A 14,027-nucleotide genomic window follows, 5' to 3' on the forward strand; every position below is an offset into this window, starting at 1 on the left:
CCGGGCAGGAGACAGAGCAGGGCTGTGAGCTCAGACCGGGGGCAGTGTGGGGTGGGGGGTGGGGGCGGGAACCTGACCCAGACTCAGGGAATCAGGGAGGCCTTCTTGTAGGAGGTGACGGATGCACCAAACCTAAAGGATAACAAAAATTTAAACTGGGGCCGGGGCACCCGGTGGAAACATGCAGGGGAGCAAGAGTCAACTAAGTCCTGGAGGGAGGCAAGGGGCACAGTGCCCAGGAACTGAAGGTTTCCACGGACACCAAGAGGTCTCAGGTAACCCATCCAGCATGAGAGCCAGACTGCCGGGCCGGCAGGGCAGGGAAGCTGAGGAGGGCGAGCCATGCCCTCGGGGGCCTGTGGATATGAAGGGCATAAGCTGGCTAGATAACTGCCCCAGGCCTTGGTTCCCCCATCTGAGAAAGGAGAGCTTGTGAGCGCCCATCTCTGAGTCCTGTCTCTGCCCAGGGCTTGGTTGTTCCTGTCACTGCTCTGATGAAGGTGCCTTTCTTATCTGACTGGATTTGGGGTGCGTCTCCCTCTTGGTGTGTTTTATTAATAGCATGTTCGTTGGTGGTCTACCCCGTGAGGACAGGGCCCCGTCCTCCTCACTGCTGTGTCCCCAGTGCGTCTCCAGCCCGGGCCACGCACCCAGGAGGGCTGGGCAGGTGTTTGTTGACCGACTGACTGACCAACCTTGCTCTCGCTCACAGCCGGGCCATTCTCCAGGAAGTGCTCGATGCAGACCTGAGCAATGAGGCCTTCCCGCTGTTCACTCACAAGCTGGTGAGAGCCGCCGGGCACCTGGTAGGTACCACCTGGCCGCTGTCCCCTAGGCTATAGGGGGCAGCAGCTGCAAGGGAACAAACCGGGGGCTTGGGAGTCGTGTGCCCTTGGGCACGTCTGTGGACCTCCCTGGACCCTGGTTCCCTACTGTGAAGTGGAGACCACATGTCCTGCCCACAGGCTGTTAGGGCCTCAAACGAGGGACGGGGGTCAAAGTCAGGTATCACCTGTGCCCCACCCAGTGTCTGGCGCGTGCTGAGGGGCGCAGTCCCAAGTTTCTGCCAGGGACTTGCCACCTGCGAAGCCGCCCCCAGTGTCCCCTCCTCAGAGGCAAGGGCACGCCCTCCCAGATCAGGGCATTTCCTGCGCCTCCCTGGAGATGACAGCGCTGGGGACAGCCAAGCAATTACGCTGCTCCGGAGGTCTGCGTGTCCTGAGGAGGCGGCCTGTCCTCTGGAGTGTTTCCCCTTCCCAGCCCCCCGCATTGCGGGAGAGGGGAGGGGCTGCTCGGGGTGCACCGCCAGGTCCCGGGGAGCAGCCCCTGCCCGTCCCCCAGCTCCGGAAGGCCGGGTCCCAGGACCGGAAGCTTCTGAGACCGTGGACAGCATCAGGGCCACGGCGGACTCAATGTCCTCAGAGACCCTGGGGCCGGGGTCCCGGGTCCAGCTCTGGTCAGGCCCTACTCCTGGGCCGTGGTGTCCTTTTTGGAAAATGAGCGTCGTGTTCTCCACCCTGACTTCCCGAGGGCGAGGTGAGGAGAAGGCGATCAAGGTGACCTCAGCCGCTGTCAGCCGAGGGCTCGCGAGGCGCCAGGCACAAAGCACGTGACTCACGAGTACTTAATACTCACGACAGCGTGGAAGGTTCTAGCATGGGCTTCTCAGCCTCAGCACTGTCGATGACGTTTTGGAACAGATATTCTGGCGGGGCAGGGGGCGCATCCCGGGCATTGCAGTGTGTGGAGCAGCGTCCCTGGCCTTCACCCACTTGATGCCAGGAGCACCCCCAGATGTGACAACCAAAAATGTGTCCAGACATGGCCACGCGTCCCCAGAGGCAGAACTGCCATGGCAGGGGAAGAGGGGGTGGGGCAGGGGAGGAGGTGCTGCTCTGTGATTGCCCCGTTAGCAGGTGTGCAGTCACAGCCAGGTGCGTTGAACGAGGTCTTACAGCAGCTCCCGACGTAGGAAATGTTACCCCCAGGACGATTGTTTCCCTGAATTGAGCTCAGAGAAGTTGGATGGACTGCCCAGGCCGGCCTCCAGCTAATGAAACATAAAAAGCACATGAATATGTCAGTAACACGGAGGTGGCCTTAAGGAGGGGGTGGGTGGACAGACAGCCGGATTCGGGGGCACTTCCCCCTCTTCTACTTCCTTCATGTTCATCTGGGGGGTTTGGGGGGGAAAGTGCTAAGGGATGTTTGTGATCCTGGCCTGCAGAGGGGCTGGAGGTCGGAGGAATCTGGGTCCCGTTAGCAAGTAAACAATGTTTCAATGACATCAGAAAGGAGGCTGCCAGGAGAAACTAGATAAAAGCAGCTCTGCAGAGCCGAGGAGCGCTGGCCCGGCTCTGCTCTGCCTTCCCTCTCTGGAGGCTGTGCTGGGGGGCAGGAAACTAGGGATGTCTCTGTCTAGCTTGCTTCCTGCCTGCTTGGTACAAAGCTGCCTGCCGGGACCAGAGAGGGCGTGCGTTTTGAGAGAATGGCACAGCTCCACCCCAGGCCACAGTGGCGTCTGGCCTGCCCCGACTGCAGCTCTGGCCCTCCCGGCCCCCGTGGGGTCCGTGCAGCGCCCAGCCCTGTCTGGGGCGGCGTTCTGACTTGTGAAGTGGGAGGGGGAGCTGGGAGCTTGGCGTTGGCTCAGCCTGTGTGTGGTTCCGGGGTTTGTGTGGGAGAAGACCTGGTGGGAGCGCTTCCCCTGCCAGCCAAGGGTCGCTCCAGCGACGCACCTGGGCCTTAGTCTTGGACAATGGGCTGCAATGGGGGCTGGCCCTTCCCGGCCCTGGCTGCCGCCCCAGGCCTGGCCCACGGCCGTCTGGCTGCACCTTGGCCTCCAGGAGCCGGGCTGGGCCAGGGCTCTGGCCGGTGGAAGCAGAGGTCAGACTCTAGGATGAACTCCTGCGTGGGGTAACAGGCACAGGTCGGGGGCCACGGGGTGGGATACATGGGGTGCAGGACATGCACAGGCTGCTTCTCTCCACCGCCTCCTCTGGAACCGGCTTTACTGGTTTAGTCAAAAGCGCCTTACCGCTCGTTTCTCTGTTTCCAACCACAGTACACAGTGTGCAGGGCCTGGGTGCCGACCTCACCGCTGACATGACCCCTTTGGGCGTGACCCTTGACCTCTCTGAGACCTCCCTCTCTCACCTGCCACAGAGTCTGGCTGAAGAGTTGATGGGGTGTTTCACTATAAATAGGGAATATTAGTAAGATAAGAGCAAACAAAAACCCCTCTAATTCCACCAGAGAGAAAGCTAAGGTTGACAGTGTACTTCCTTCCATCTTCTCTCCCTAATCTCTGCCTGTAAATTTTAAAACAGAAGCAAGATCGTCCCATGTACATAGTTTGCACGTTCGGCTTTGTTCTCTTACTAAGTTGCTGTGATAGTTTTCCTGTTCCTTGAAATACTGCCTGAGAACCACTCTGAACGTCGGGTCGTCCTCTCCGCTGAGCAGGACATGTGGTTGGGCTGCTTTTTCTCCTTGGAATAACCCCGTGATGGGCTTGCCTTGCCCCTGGTGGGCCTTTTATGACTCTGATTATTGACCTATGACACGTTCCTCAGAACCAGAACCCAGAGACAGAGGCGTCCCAGGGACATGGTCCCAGCCTTCCTGGCCGTTCACCAGTCATTTGGTATTTTCTGTCCCCTAGGCCTTTGGGGCAGGGGCAGGGAGAAGCACAGAGCTTTCCAAGGCCAGTCGCTACCTGAGGCATTTGGCCCATCGGCTCATACACGGCCAATCTGGACGCCCAGCTGAGTTCTAGCATCCCTTCTAAACTGAAGGTTCTATCCCAGTGCCAAGCTCCCCAACGCTCTCCCTAGAATTAATTCTGGACGTGTTGGCTAGGAGCCTGCCAGGTCAGGGCCCTGGGCTGGAAGACACGGGCCTGGCCCTCCGCAGGCTCACAGCCTAGTTGAGGTTGGGGGACGGGAAGGACGCTGCAGCCCTAGCCCAGCCTGCGTTGGAGCGAGGGCCTGGGTGGTGAGAGGAGCCACCACTGCTCAGCAGCTGACGTGGGGGTGAAAAGGGTCCCAGAAAGACGTTCGCGGGGGGAATCCAGTCCTGCCTTGGCGACCGCGCCTTCTCCTGAGGGCCCCAAAGGCTAGGCTGTGGCTCCTTCGTGTCAGTGTTACCGTTTTTGCTGACCTCACGGTGACCCAAGCCACAAGTTCCCAGACGGTCCAGGCCAGGGGCACAAAGGCCTTCCCATCCACTGGCCGGCGAGAGGGATGGGGAAGTCAGCTGACAGCAGGACTTGGGCCATGGGACCTGCGCTGGCCACCGCCCTGGCCCCCACCCGACGTGGCCTCACAGGCAGGCGGGGAGGCGGGAACCGGGTCAGCCCGGGATCCGGGGGTCCGGGAGCGCCATCACCTCAGCGCCCAGCAGAGCTGGGGGCCAGCAGGCCTGGCTTCTGGTCCTGCCCCGGCCTCTGTGGGACCACCTCTCTGGGTCTCAGTTTCCCCATCTGTAGCACAAAGTTTAGACAATGACCAAAATCTTTTCTGGCCCGTCCTGTAAGTCTGTCCAGATATCCCGCATGCTCTCTGGATCCAGGGGGAGTTTCATATTCTCCTAAATAATATGATCATGTGTTGACACCAGTTCCATCAGTGCTGCGATGCTGGGCCCAGAGCTCGGGGCCAAGTCTTTATGGGAGATAACTGGATGCCAGCCAACCAGATGCAGGAGAGGAATATGTGTGTCTGAGTCATCGGGAAGGCCTCCGGGTCACGAGGGATACGCGGAATGATGAGGGTCAGAGCCCAGAACCACAGATCCTGCCCGAGGGTGGGTGAGCAGGACCCCGCCGCCGCCCACAGTGACCCACGCTCACGGCTAACGCATGAGTGGGCGGCCGTGGCTGAGCAGTGCCTCCAGCCGAGCAGTGCTGTTGTTTTGCAAGAATTCTGCGATGCCTGGACCAGCCCCAGGCTTGCAAGATCCTTGCATTCCTAGAGGAAGAACAGAGGGTGGGAGTTGTCCACTTGGCAGCCAGCTGACCGGATGTCCTCAAGGCCAGCGAGGTTCCCAGTGAAAGCCTGCTCCTGGCCTGGTTCCCAGGGGAGGCGCGGTGTCTCCCTGACTCAACCAAGGACGGGGACCCCTTCTGAAAGCATAAGGTGCTGGGCTAGAAGCTCATCTTTAGACAAGGTGATAAAGCGATTTTTTCCTGAAAATTAATCGCAGGTCAAAAGGAAATTGAATTTCTTTTCCTGACCGTGTGTGTCCTTGCTGTGGCACCATTCAGATTCAATTAGTCTGGGATGGAACATTCTCCCACCCCCACGCGTTGTACGGACAGAGGCGGGATGCCCATACCTTCACAGAGCCTGTGTTTGCCAACTGGGTTTTTTAGCCGTCGCCTAAAAAGTCGCTTTGCACAACTTGTGCAAATTCACCTCTGTCCTAGAGAGCCGGGGGTGGTGTGTAGCTGAGAGACATGGTGGCCAAGGCCGCTATTCAGGGGTGTCCCGTGGGGGGCAGTGACAGCTTCTTGCCATGAAAGTATAAGGACAAGGTGTGGCTGAAATGAGGTTGGGTGGCTTAGAGGGACTCCCAGGAGTTCAGAGATTCTGGACGCTCCTCCAGGGCAGGACCCCGTCCTTTCTCTGCAAGGGTGTTCTGATCGTGCGGCCCCTGCCATTGTCTGTAGGTGCAGACGGGGCCTTTCTGGGGGTGGGCCATAGCGTTTACCACCTGCTTTGAATCTGTGGCTCTTTTTTTGATCCTCTGAGACGGCCAAGTTTGTGAAGTGTGGTTTGAGCATCGCACCTTTTACTTATTCTGAATCTTTGAAAATTGGTTTCCAATCACCATCCCCCCCATCACCATCACCACCACCATCACCACCGTCACCATCACCACCACCACCACCAGCACCACCGTCACCATCACCACCACCATCACCATCACCACCATCACCACCACCATCACCATCATCACCATCACCACCACCATCACCACCACTGTCACCATCACCACCACCATCACCACCACTGTCACCATCACCACCACCATCACCACCACTGTCACCATCACCACCACCATCACCACCACTGTCACCATCACCACCACCATCACCACCACTGTCACCATCACCACCACCATCACCACCACTGTCACCATCACCACCACCATCACCACCACTGTCACCATCACCACCACCATCACCACCACTGTCACCATCACCACCACCATCACCACCACTGTCACCATCACCACCACCATCACCACCACTGTCACCATCACCACCACCATCACCACCACTGTCACCATCACCACCACCATCACCACCACTGTCACCATCACCACCACCATCACCACCACTGTCACCATCACCACCACCATCACCACCACTGTCACCATCACCACCACCATCACCACCACTGTCACCATCACCACCACCATCACCACCACTGTCACCATCACCACCACCATCACCACCACTGTCACCATCACCACCACCATCACCACCACTGTCACCATCACCACCACCATCACCACCACTGTCACCATCACCACCACCATCACCACCACTGTCACCATCACCACCACCATCACCACCACTGTCACCATCACCACCACCATCACCACCACTGTCACCATCACCACCACCATCACCACCACTGTCACCATCACCACCACCATCACCACCACTGTCACCATCACCACCACCATCACCACCACTGTCACCATCACCACCACCATCACCACCACTGTCACCATCACCACCACCATCACCACCACTGTCACCATCACCACCACCATCACCACCACTGTCACCATCACCACCACCATCACCACCACTGTCACCATCACCACCACCATCACCACCACTGTCACCATCACCACCACCATCACCACCACTGTCACCATCACCACCACCATCACCACCACTGTCACCATCACCACCACCATCACCACCACTGTCACCATCACCACCACCATCACCACCACTGTCACCATCACCACCACCATCACCACCACTGTCACCATCACCACCACCATCACCACCACTGTCACCATCACCACCACCATCACCACCACTGTCACCATCACCACCACCATCACCACCACTGTCACCATCACCACCACCATCACCACCACTGTCACCATCACCACCACCATCACCACCACTGTCACCATCACCACCACCATCACCACCACTGTCACCATCACCACCACCATCACCACCACTGTCACCATCACCACCACCATCACCACCACTGTCACCATCACCACCACCATCACCACCACTGTCACCATCACCACCACCATCACCACCACTGTCACCATCACCACCACCATCACCACCACTGTCACCATCACCACCACCATCACCACCACTGTCACCATCACCACCACCATCACCACCACTGTCACCATCACCACCACCATCACCACCACTGTCACCATCACCACCACCATCACCACCACTGTCACCATCACCACCACCATCACCACCACTGTCACCATCACCACCACCATCACCACCACTGTCACCATCACCACCACCATCACCACCACTGTCACCATCACCACCACCATCACCACCACTGTCACCATCACCACCACCATCACCACCACTGTCACCATCACCACCACCATCACCACCACTGTCACCATCACCACCACCATCACCACCACTGTCACCATCACCACCACCATCACCACCACCATCACCATCATCACCATCACCACCACCACCACCGTCACCATCACCACCACCATCACCACCACTGTCACCATCACCACCACCATCACCACCACCACCACCATCACCACCACCACCACCATCACCACCACCACCACCACCACCACCACCATCACCACCACCACCACCACTTACCACTATCACCACCATCACCACCACCACCACCACCACCATCACCACCACCACCACCACCACCATTACCACTATCACCACCATCACCACCACCACCACCACCACCATCACCACCACCACCACCACCACCATTACCACTATCACCACCATCACCACCACCATCATCACTGCCACCACCACCGCTTCCACCACCACCATACTGCCATCAACCTTGCTACCACAAACATCATCCCCACCAACCACTACCATTACCACTAGCTTTACTACCACCATTACCTTCACCTCCACCGTCACCAGACCACCTTCACCAGGACTACCCGCACCACCGTAAACTAGCCCTCTGGTCCAGACTCCTAGGAGAGATTGCACACCCCCACTGCAGGATGTTTTTGGAATCAAGGGTGTCTTGGGATGTCCAGAGGATTTGAAAAATGAAGATCCTTTAAACCTACTGCCAACTGGCTTCTTCCCTCTCCTGTGGATTCAGGGCTCTAGGCCCCTGCAAGGGGCTGCACATACTCTGATCCCTGCCTATACCCTGCCTCAGGAGCCCCTGAGACCCTCACTTATTTAAGGGGTGACTGAGTTTGGACGATGTGCCCGGTGAGTCAGGGGTGCTGGTACACACCCAGACTCCCCGGAAACAGGTAAAATCACCACGAGCTAATGTGATTTGAGAGAGCTTGGGCCCGTGTCTGTGGGCACATCTGCTCAAGCCTTCCTGCGGTGTCTGCCCGGAAAGGCTACTCCAGGCTTGTTCTGACGCTGCCCGTGGCCAAACATCGCACAGGAGTGACATGTGCTCTCCTGCCTGGGGCAGTCGTGTGGCCTTTGATCTGAGCTGGGGTGGGTACCTAGCGCTACCCTGATTTCAGTCCTCCCCACGGAGAGCTGGCAGGAAGTTCACTGCTGCACCAAACATGGAACCAAGCCCCCAAATCCATTTTACTGAAACCTGAACATATTCCCTCCCCACAAAAATATTCCAGTGAGTCAGTCGAGGGCAGGGAGGGAGGATCTTATGGTGTTGACTCCTTGCTCTGACTTACTAGCTGTGAGTCCCTCCGAGCGTCTTGGGAAGTGCTCGAACCAGCTCGTGAGAGCTGAGGGTTAAATCTGTAGGAAAAGTAGCAAGGGGTGGTTAAACCATTGTTAGCTTGAAATCAGCTCTAGCAGGAGTATTTATACCACAGAAAGTGGTAAACGCTACAGAACATCCCCCTGCCCCCCAAGAGTTGATTGTTGAACATTTTCTAGGACATCACTGGGCCTTGGGCAAGTAGCTTGACGTCCCTGAGCCCCAGTTTCCTTATCTGTAAAATGGGCGCTCCAGCGGCACCCACCTCTCCGAGTAGCCAGCCTCCTGCCTGGGGCTCTATAGTGACAGTTTTGTTGACTGCTCCCATGGGCCCTATGAGCTCTGTTATCAGCCAGGATTTGCAGAAGCAGACTCAGGGATGTCAGTCGCCAGGGATGCAACGGTTGTGACTCATACTTAAACCTAGTAGCTATGTGGCACCCAAGCCCACGCTCTCAGCCACTGTGGTGCCTGCGCTGGTGGGTGGCTGGCCCTCACCTGCGCTGCGTCAGGTGTGGGTGCCGGGAGGACCAGGCAGCATCTTGAGTACTGTGGAGGGTCCAGAGCCTGGAGGCGGGCGTGCCGGGGCCCTATGGGATGTTTGAGCACAGGTGTTTGTGGAATGGGTAGCTAGGAGCTTCGTCTTGCTGGGCTGGCCATCTGTGTCTGGGGCAGGCGACCCCGTGTGGGACCACAGACATTACTGACCACGCACTGTGTGCAGAGCCCCGGGTTGGGGCTCAGAGGCATCTCGTGACTCGTGTTCCGGATTCCAGCCTTGTCCTTACGGGGCGGATAAGCCTTAAGCCTGCTGCAGCCCAGGCTGACGGGGACACTGCTCGGTCTCAGGATAGGAGAACTCCCCCACACCACACCCTGCTGACCATCTCATTGCCACCCTAGTGGCCTGAATGAAACACGTGATGGACAGAGCGGAGAATCCTCTCACCCTTGGGGACCCGTAGCATCCCGCAGAACTTTCTACAGGGCCCCACATGTCCTGGTGGAGGGGTCTGAAACCCAGAACCTTCCAAAAGGAGAGGGTCCTTGAGCCAATTTGGAATGAAGAAGCACTGCATAGAAGTAATGACGTTCACCCAGGTGTTTGGGGCTTGGCGGGTCTGCCTCCCCACCCCAGCAGGATCTCTTCTCACTCAGGGGTCCTCTAGGGTCTCCGTTCCCCAGCCCAGGAGTCTGAGCCTCCCAGGGGGCCCAGCTGGCAGGTGGCTCTTGCTGGCTTTAGAAGCAATTCCTTCCTCTGTGGGCCAGCCGGCCAGAAGCACACTGGCCACTGCAAAGATGGGCACTGGCCAAGCCCTGTTGACTCCTGAGTGGTCACCCCAGCTGGGCCAAGCAGAAAAGGGCATTGCTCCCAGCAGGGCCTCACACAAGGTCCTGTTCCAGCGTTTATTTGCAGAGCTACGTTTGTCTGATGATAATAGGATGCTTGTTGCCCGGGACGCACAGGACCAGACCAGCTCCTTCTCTACCCCTCAGTTCTTTTGCATATGTACCCAGAAGTGGGATTGCTGGACATATGGTAGTTCTATTTTTAATTTTTTGAGGAACCACCATACTGTTTTTCCTAACAGTTACACTATTTTACATTCCCCCCAACTGTGCCCAAGGGCTCCAATCCCTTCACATTCTCGCCAACACTGATTATTTTCTGTGTTTTCTTTTAAATAGGAGCCGTGCTAATGGGTCTGAAATCGAATTTCATTGTGGTTTTCATTTACATTTCCCTAATGTTTAGTGATACTGCCCATCTTTTCACATGCTTGTTGGCCGTTTGTATATCATCTTTGTGAAATGTCTATTCACGTTCTTAATTCGTTTCTTAATCAGGTTGTTTTGTTTTCGTTGAGTTGTAGGAGCTCTTTATATAGTCTGGATAGTAACCCTTTATCGGATACATGATTTGTAAATGTTTTCTCCCATTCTGTAGGTTGCCTTCTCACTGTTGGTTGTGTCCTTTGATGCACAGAAAATTTTACATTTGTTGGAGTCCCATTTAATTATTTTTGCTTTTTGTTGCCTGTGCTTTTGGTATCATATTTGAGAAATCACCTCCAAGTCCAGTGTCACGAAGTTTTCCTCTATGTCTTCTTCTAGGGGTTTTACAGTCAGAGGCCTCACGTTTAGGTCTTTAATCCAGTTTGAGTTAATGTTTATATATGGTGTAAGATAAGGTTCAGTTTTTCCATCACTATTTGTTGAAGAGACTGTCCTTTCCCCACGGAACAGTCTTGGATCCCTTGTTCAGGGTCACTGGGCATTTACATGAGGGTTTATTTCTGGGCTGTCTTTTCTACTCCGTTGATTTGTTTGTCTGATTTTATGCTGTACCACGCTGTTTTGATGTGGTAGCTTTGTAATAACTTTTGAAATCAGGAAGTGAGTCCTTCAGCCTTGTTCTTTTCCAAGATTGTTTGGCTATTTGAGGTCACCCATATGACTGTTAGGGTGAATTTTTCTATTTCTGCAAAAAAATGCCACTGGGATTTTGATAGAGATTGTATTGAATCTGTAGATCGTTTGGGTAGCATTGATATCTTGAGGACATGAGATGTCTTTCCATTTATTTGTGTAATGAAAGAACTTTCATTTCTTTAGGCAATGTTTTATAGTTCTCAGCGTGCAAGTCTTTCACCACCGCAGTTAGGTTTCTTCCTAGGGATTTTATTTTTTTTTGATGTGATTGTAAACAGATAGTTTCCTAATTCCCTGTTTAGATCGTCCATTGTTAGGGTATAGAAAGGCAGCCAGTTCTGCATGTTGATTTTATATCCTGCAACCTTGCTGACTTGGTTTGTCGGTTCTAACAGTATCGGGGGAGTCTTTGGGGTCTGAAAAGGGTTTAAACAAAACCTGCTTTAAGGCCCTTCGTGATGGCCTTCCACATTTCTGTGGCCCCGTCCACTGCCCATGGTTCCCAGAGCAGTGTAGGGCTGTTTTGAAGGGGAGTTTGCCTCAGTTTGGGGCTTGCTTTCTAAAGTCCATCCAAGCCCACGCTGACCATCAGATGACTGTGTACCAGGCACCAGCTTCCCATGAACTTGATGCTCACCCCATTTATCAGACGGGGGCACTGAGGCTGGGAGAGGCCAGCCCGTGGGTCTGCCTGACCCTGAGCCCATGGTCCAGATGTCCTTATTTTCGGCCCTTCCCTTCAGTACGTGTCCTCTCTCAGAAGAAATGAGACCTCCCCCAACTCCACTGTTTCAGTGGAGATAAAAACACCAGATGTCTCAAGAACCAATGATGCTGGCAACTTAGAAAGTCACCTAGGAATCCCCAAACCCTTCCCCTCACTTTGCCAGAAAGCAGAGGTCTGTCCATCTGTGCCTGTTTTCCCCCTTCACTCAGGAAGTATTAATTCAGCCCGTCTGTGTGCTGGGGTATGATGGAGACCAGCCAGCTTCCTGGCCTCGCCGGGCTCCTGGGAGCTGGGGAAGAGGCTGGGGGTAGCTCCATCCCACCCGTGAATTCGTTCAAAAGCCTGACTTAACTGGGGGGCTGTATGTCTGATAAGACCGGCGATCCTGGGGCCGTGAATGGGTGAGCTTTAAAAATGATTTTTTCCTGTTCAAAATGAGATTGGCTTTGAGCCCTGAGCTCCTCCGTGGGCTGTCTAAAATTAGAAGCCCGTTGACAAGGCAGGGGAGCAGTGAAATGTCAACAGTACATTTTCTGTGTCAATTGTGAGTTTTTTGAGAGGCCCGGACAAATGGCAACTCAGGGCAAATTTGTGCTGTTTCAGAAGCTTCCCGAATCCAGCCCCTCGGTGGCGGTGTGATTGAAGTGTCAGATTTATAAGGCGCTGGTTCCGTGGTCGGCAGAGTGGCCCCCGCTCTCCTTCTGCTCAGATATTATCCTGGCAGGAGCTGCACCGGGCAGCCCTTGGGGCTCAGAGCAGTAATGGGATCAGGTCCTCCGTCTCCATGAGCTCTGTGACGTGCTGCACCCTCCCTGTCCCTTTTGTGAGCTGGACAGTCCCACGCTTGGGCCTTGCACATGGGGACACTGAGGGTTCAAGTATTTGCCCGAAGGCTGGAGGCGGCCGCCAGGTGCTGGATGTGTAAGCGACGAGCCACCAAACCAGCCGAGCAGGAAAAGTCAGGCTTCCTAAGACAGACAAAGCCAGGCCCCTGAGCCCGCTTATAGACGAGGAAATCGAGGCCAAAGGGAGGCCAAGAGGCTTGCCCGAGTCACTGCGGTGATTGAACGGTGGCCCCCAAAAGAGACGTCCATGTCCCCACCCCGGACCTGGGAAATGGGACCTTGGAAATAGGGTCTCTGCAGTTGTGATTAAGGCAGAGGATCTCAGGATGAGACCATCCTGGCTTAGGGTGGGGATCATCCCAACGGCAGGTGTCCTGCTGGAGACGAGGAGACACAGACACAGAGGAGAGTGAGCCAGAGGTCGGGATGACGCAGCCAGGAGCGCCTGGGGCCTCCAGAGGGAGCGTGGCCCTGCCCACACCTTGCTTTTGGGCTTCGGGCCTCCAGAACTGGGAGAGAGCACACTTCTGTGGTTTTAAGTCCCCGGGTTTGTAGTCATTGGTTACAGAGGCCCAAGGGCATCCCTACAGTCACTTAGGAGAAGAGCTGTGGCCCGGGAACCACATGTCCACTTTCTCCCACCCCCAACGACGACACCCCTTCCTTTTAAAGATTTCCAGGGACTTCCCTGGTGGCGCAGTGGTTAAGAATCCGCCTGCCAATGCAGGGGACATGGGTTCGAGCCCTGGTCCGGGCAGATCCCACATGCCACGGGACAACTAAGCCCATGCGCCTCAGCTACTGAGACTGTGCTCTAGAGCCTGCGAGCTACAACTACTGAGCCCACGTGCCACAACTACTGAAGCCCGCGCGCCTAGAGCCTGTGCTCCCCAACAAGAGAAGCCACCGCAATGAGAAGCCCACGCACCGCAACTAAGAGTAGCCCCTGCTCACTGCAACAAGAGAAAGCCCGTGTGCAGCAACAAAGATCCAAGGTAGCCAAAAATCAGTCAATCAATCAATAAACTTATTAAACAACAGCAAAAAACATTTCCAGAGTGCCCCTGAGGACTCTCCTCGGGA

The 14,027-nt window shown here is 55.7% G+C and overlaps 1 protein-coding gene across 1 annotated transcript in view; it reads left to right on the forward strand.

Moving 5' to 3' along the window:
* The window catches only part of SARDH (sarcosine dehydrogenase), a 66,818-nt gene that overhangs the window by 45,681 nt on the left and 7,110 nt on the right, over positions 1-14,027 (forward strand). Inside the window, exon 18 of the mRNA XM_024762361.1 lies at positions 713-806. Within this exon, the coding sequence (XP_024618129.1) occupies positions 713-806 (94 nt within the window). The remainder of the gene's footprint in view (positions 1-712; positions 807-14,027) is intronic.

This window comes from Neophocaena asiaeorientalis, unplaced genomic scaffold (genome assembly GCF_003031525.2).
Source record: "Neophocaena asiaeorientalis asiaeorientalis breed wild unplaced genomic scaffold, Neophocaena_asiaeorientalis_V1.1 scaffold78, whole genome shotgun sequence".
NCBI classification, from domain to species: Eukaryota; Metazoa; Chordata; class Mammalia; order Artiodactyla; family Phocoenidae; genus Neophocaena; species Neophocaena asiaeorientalis.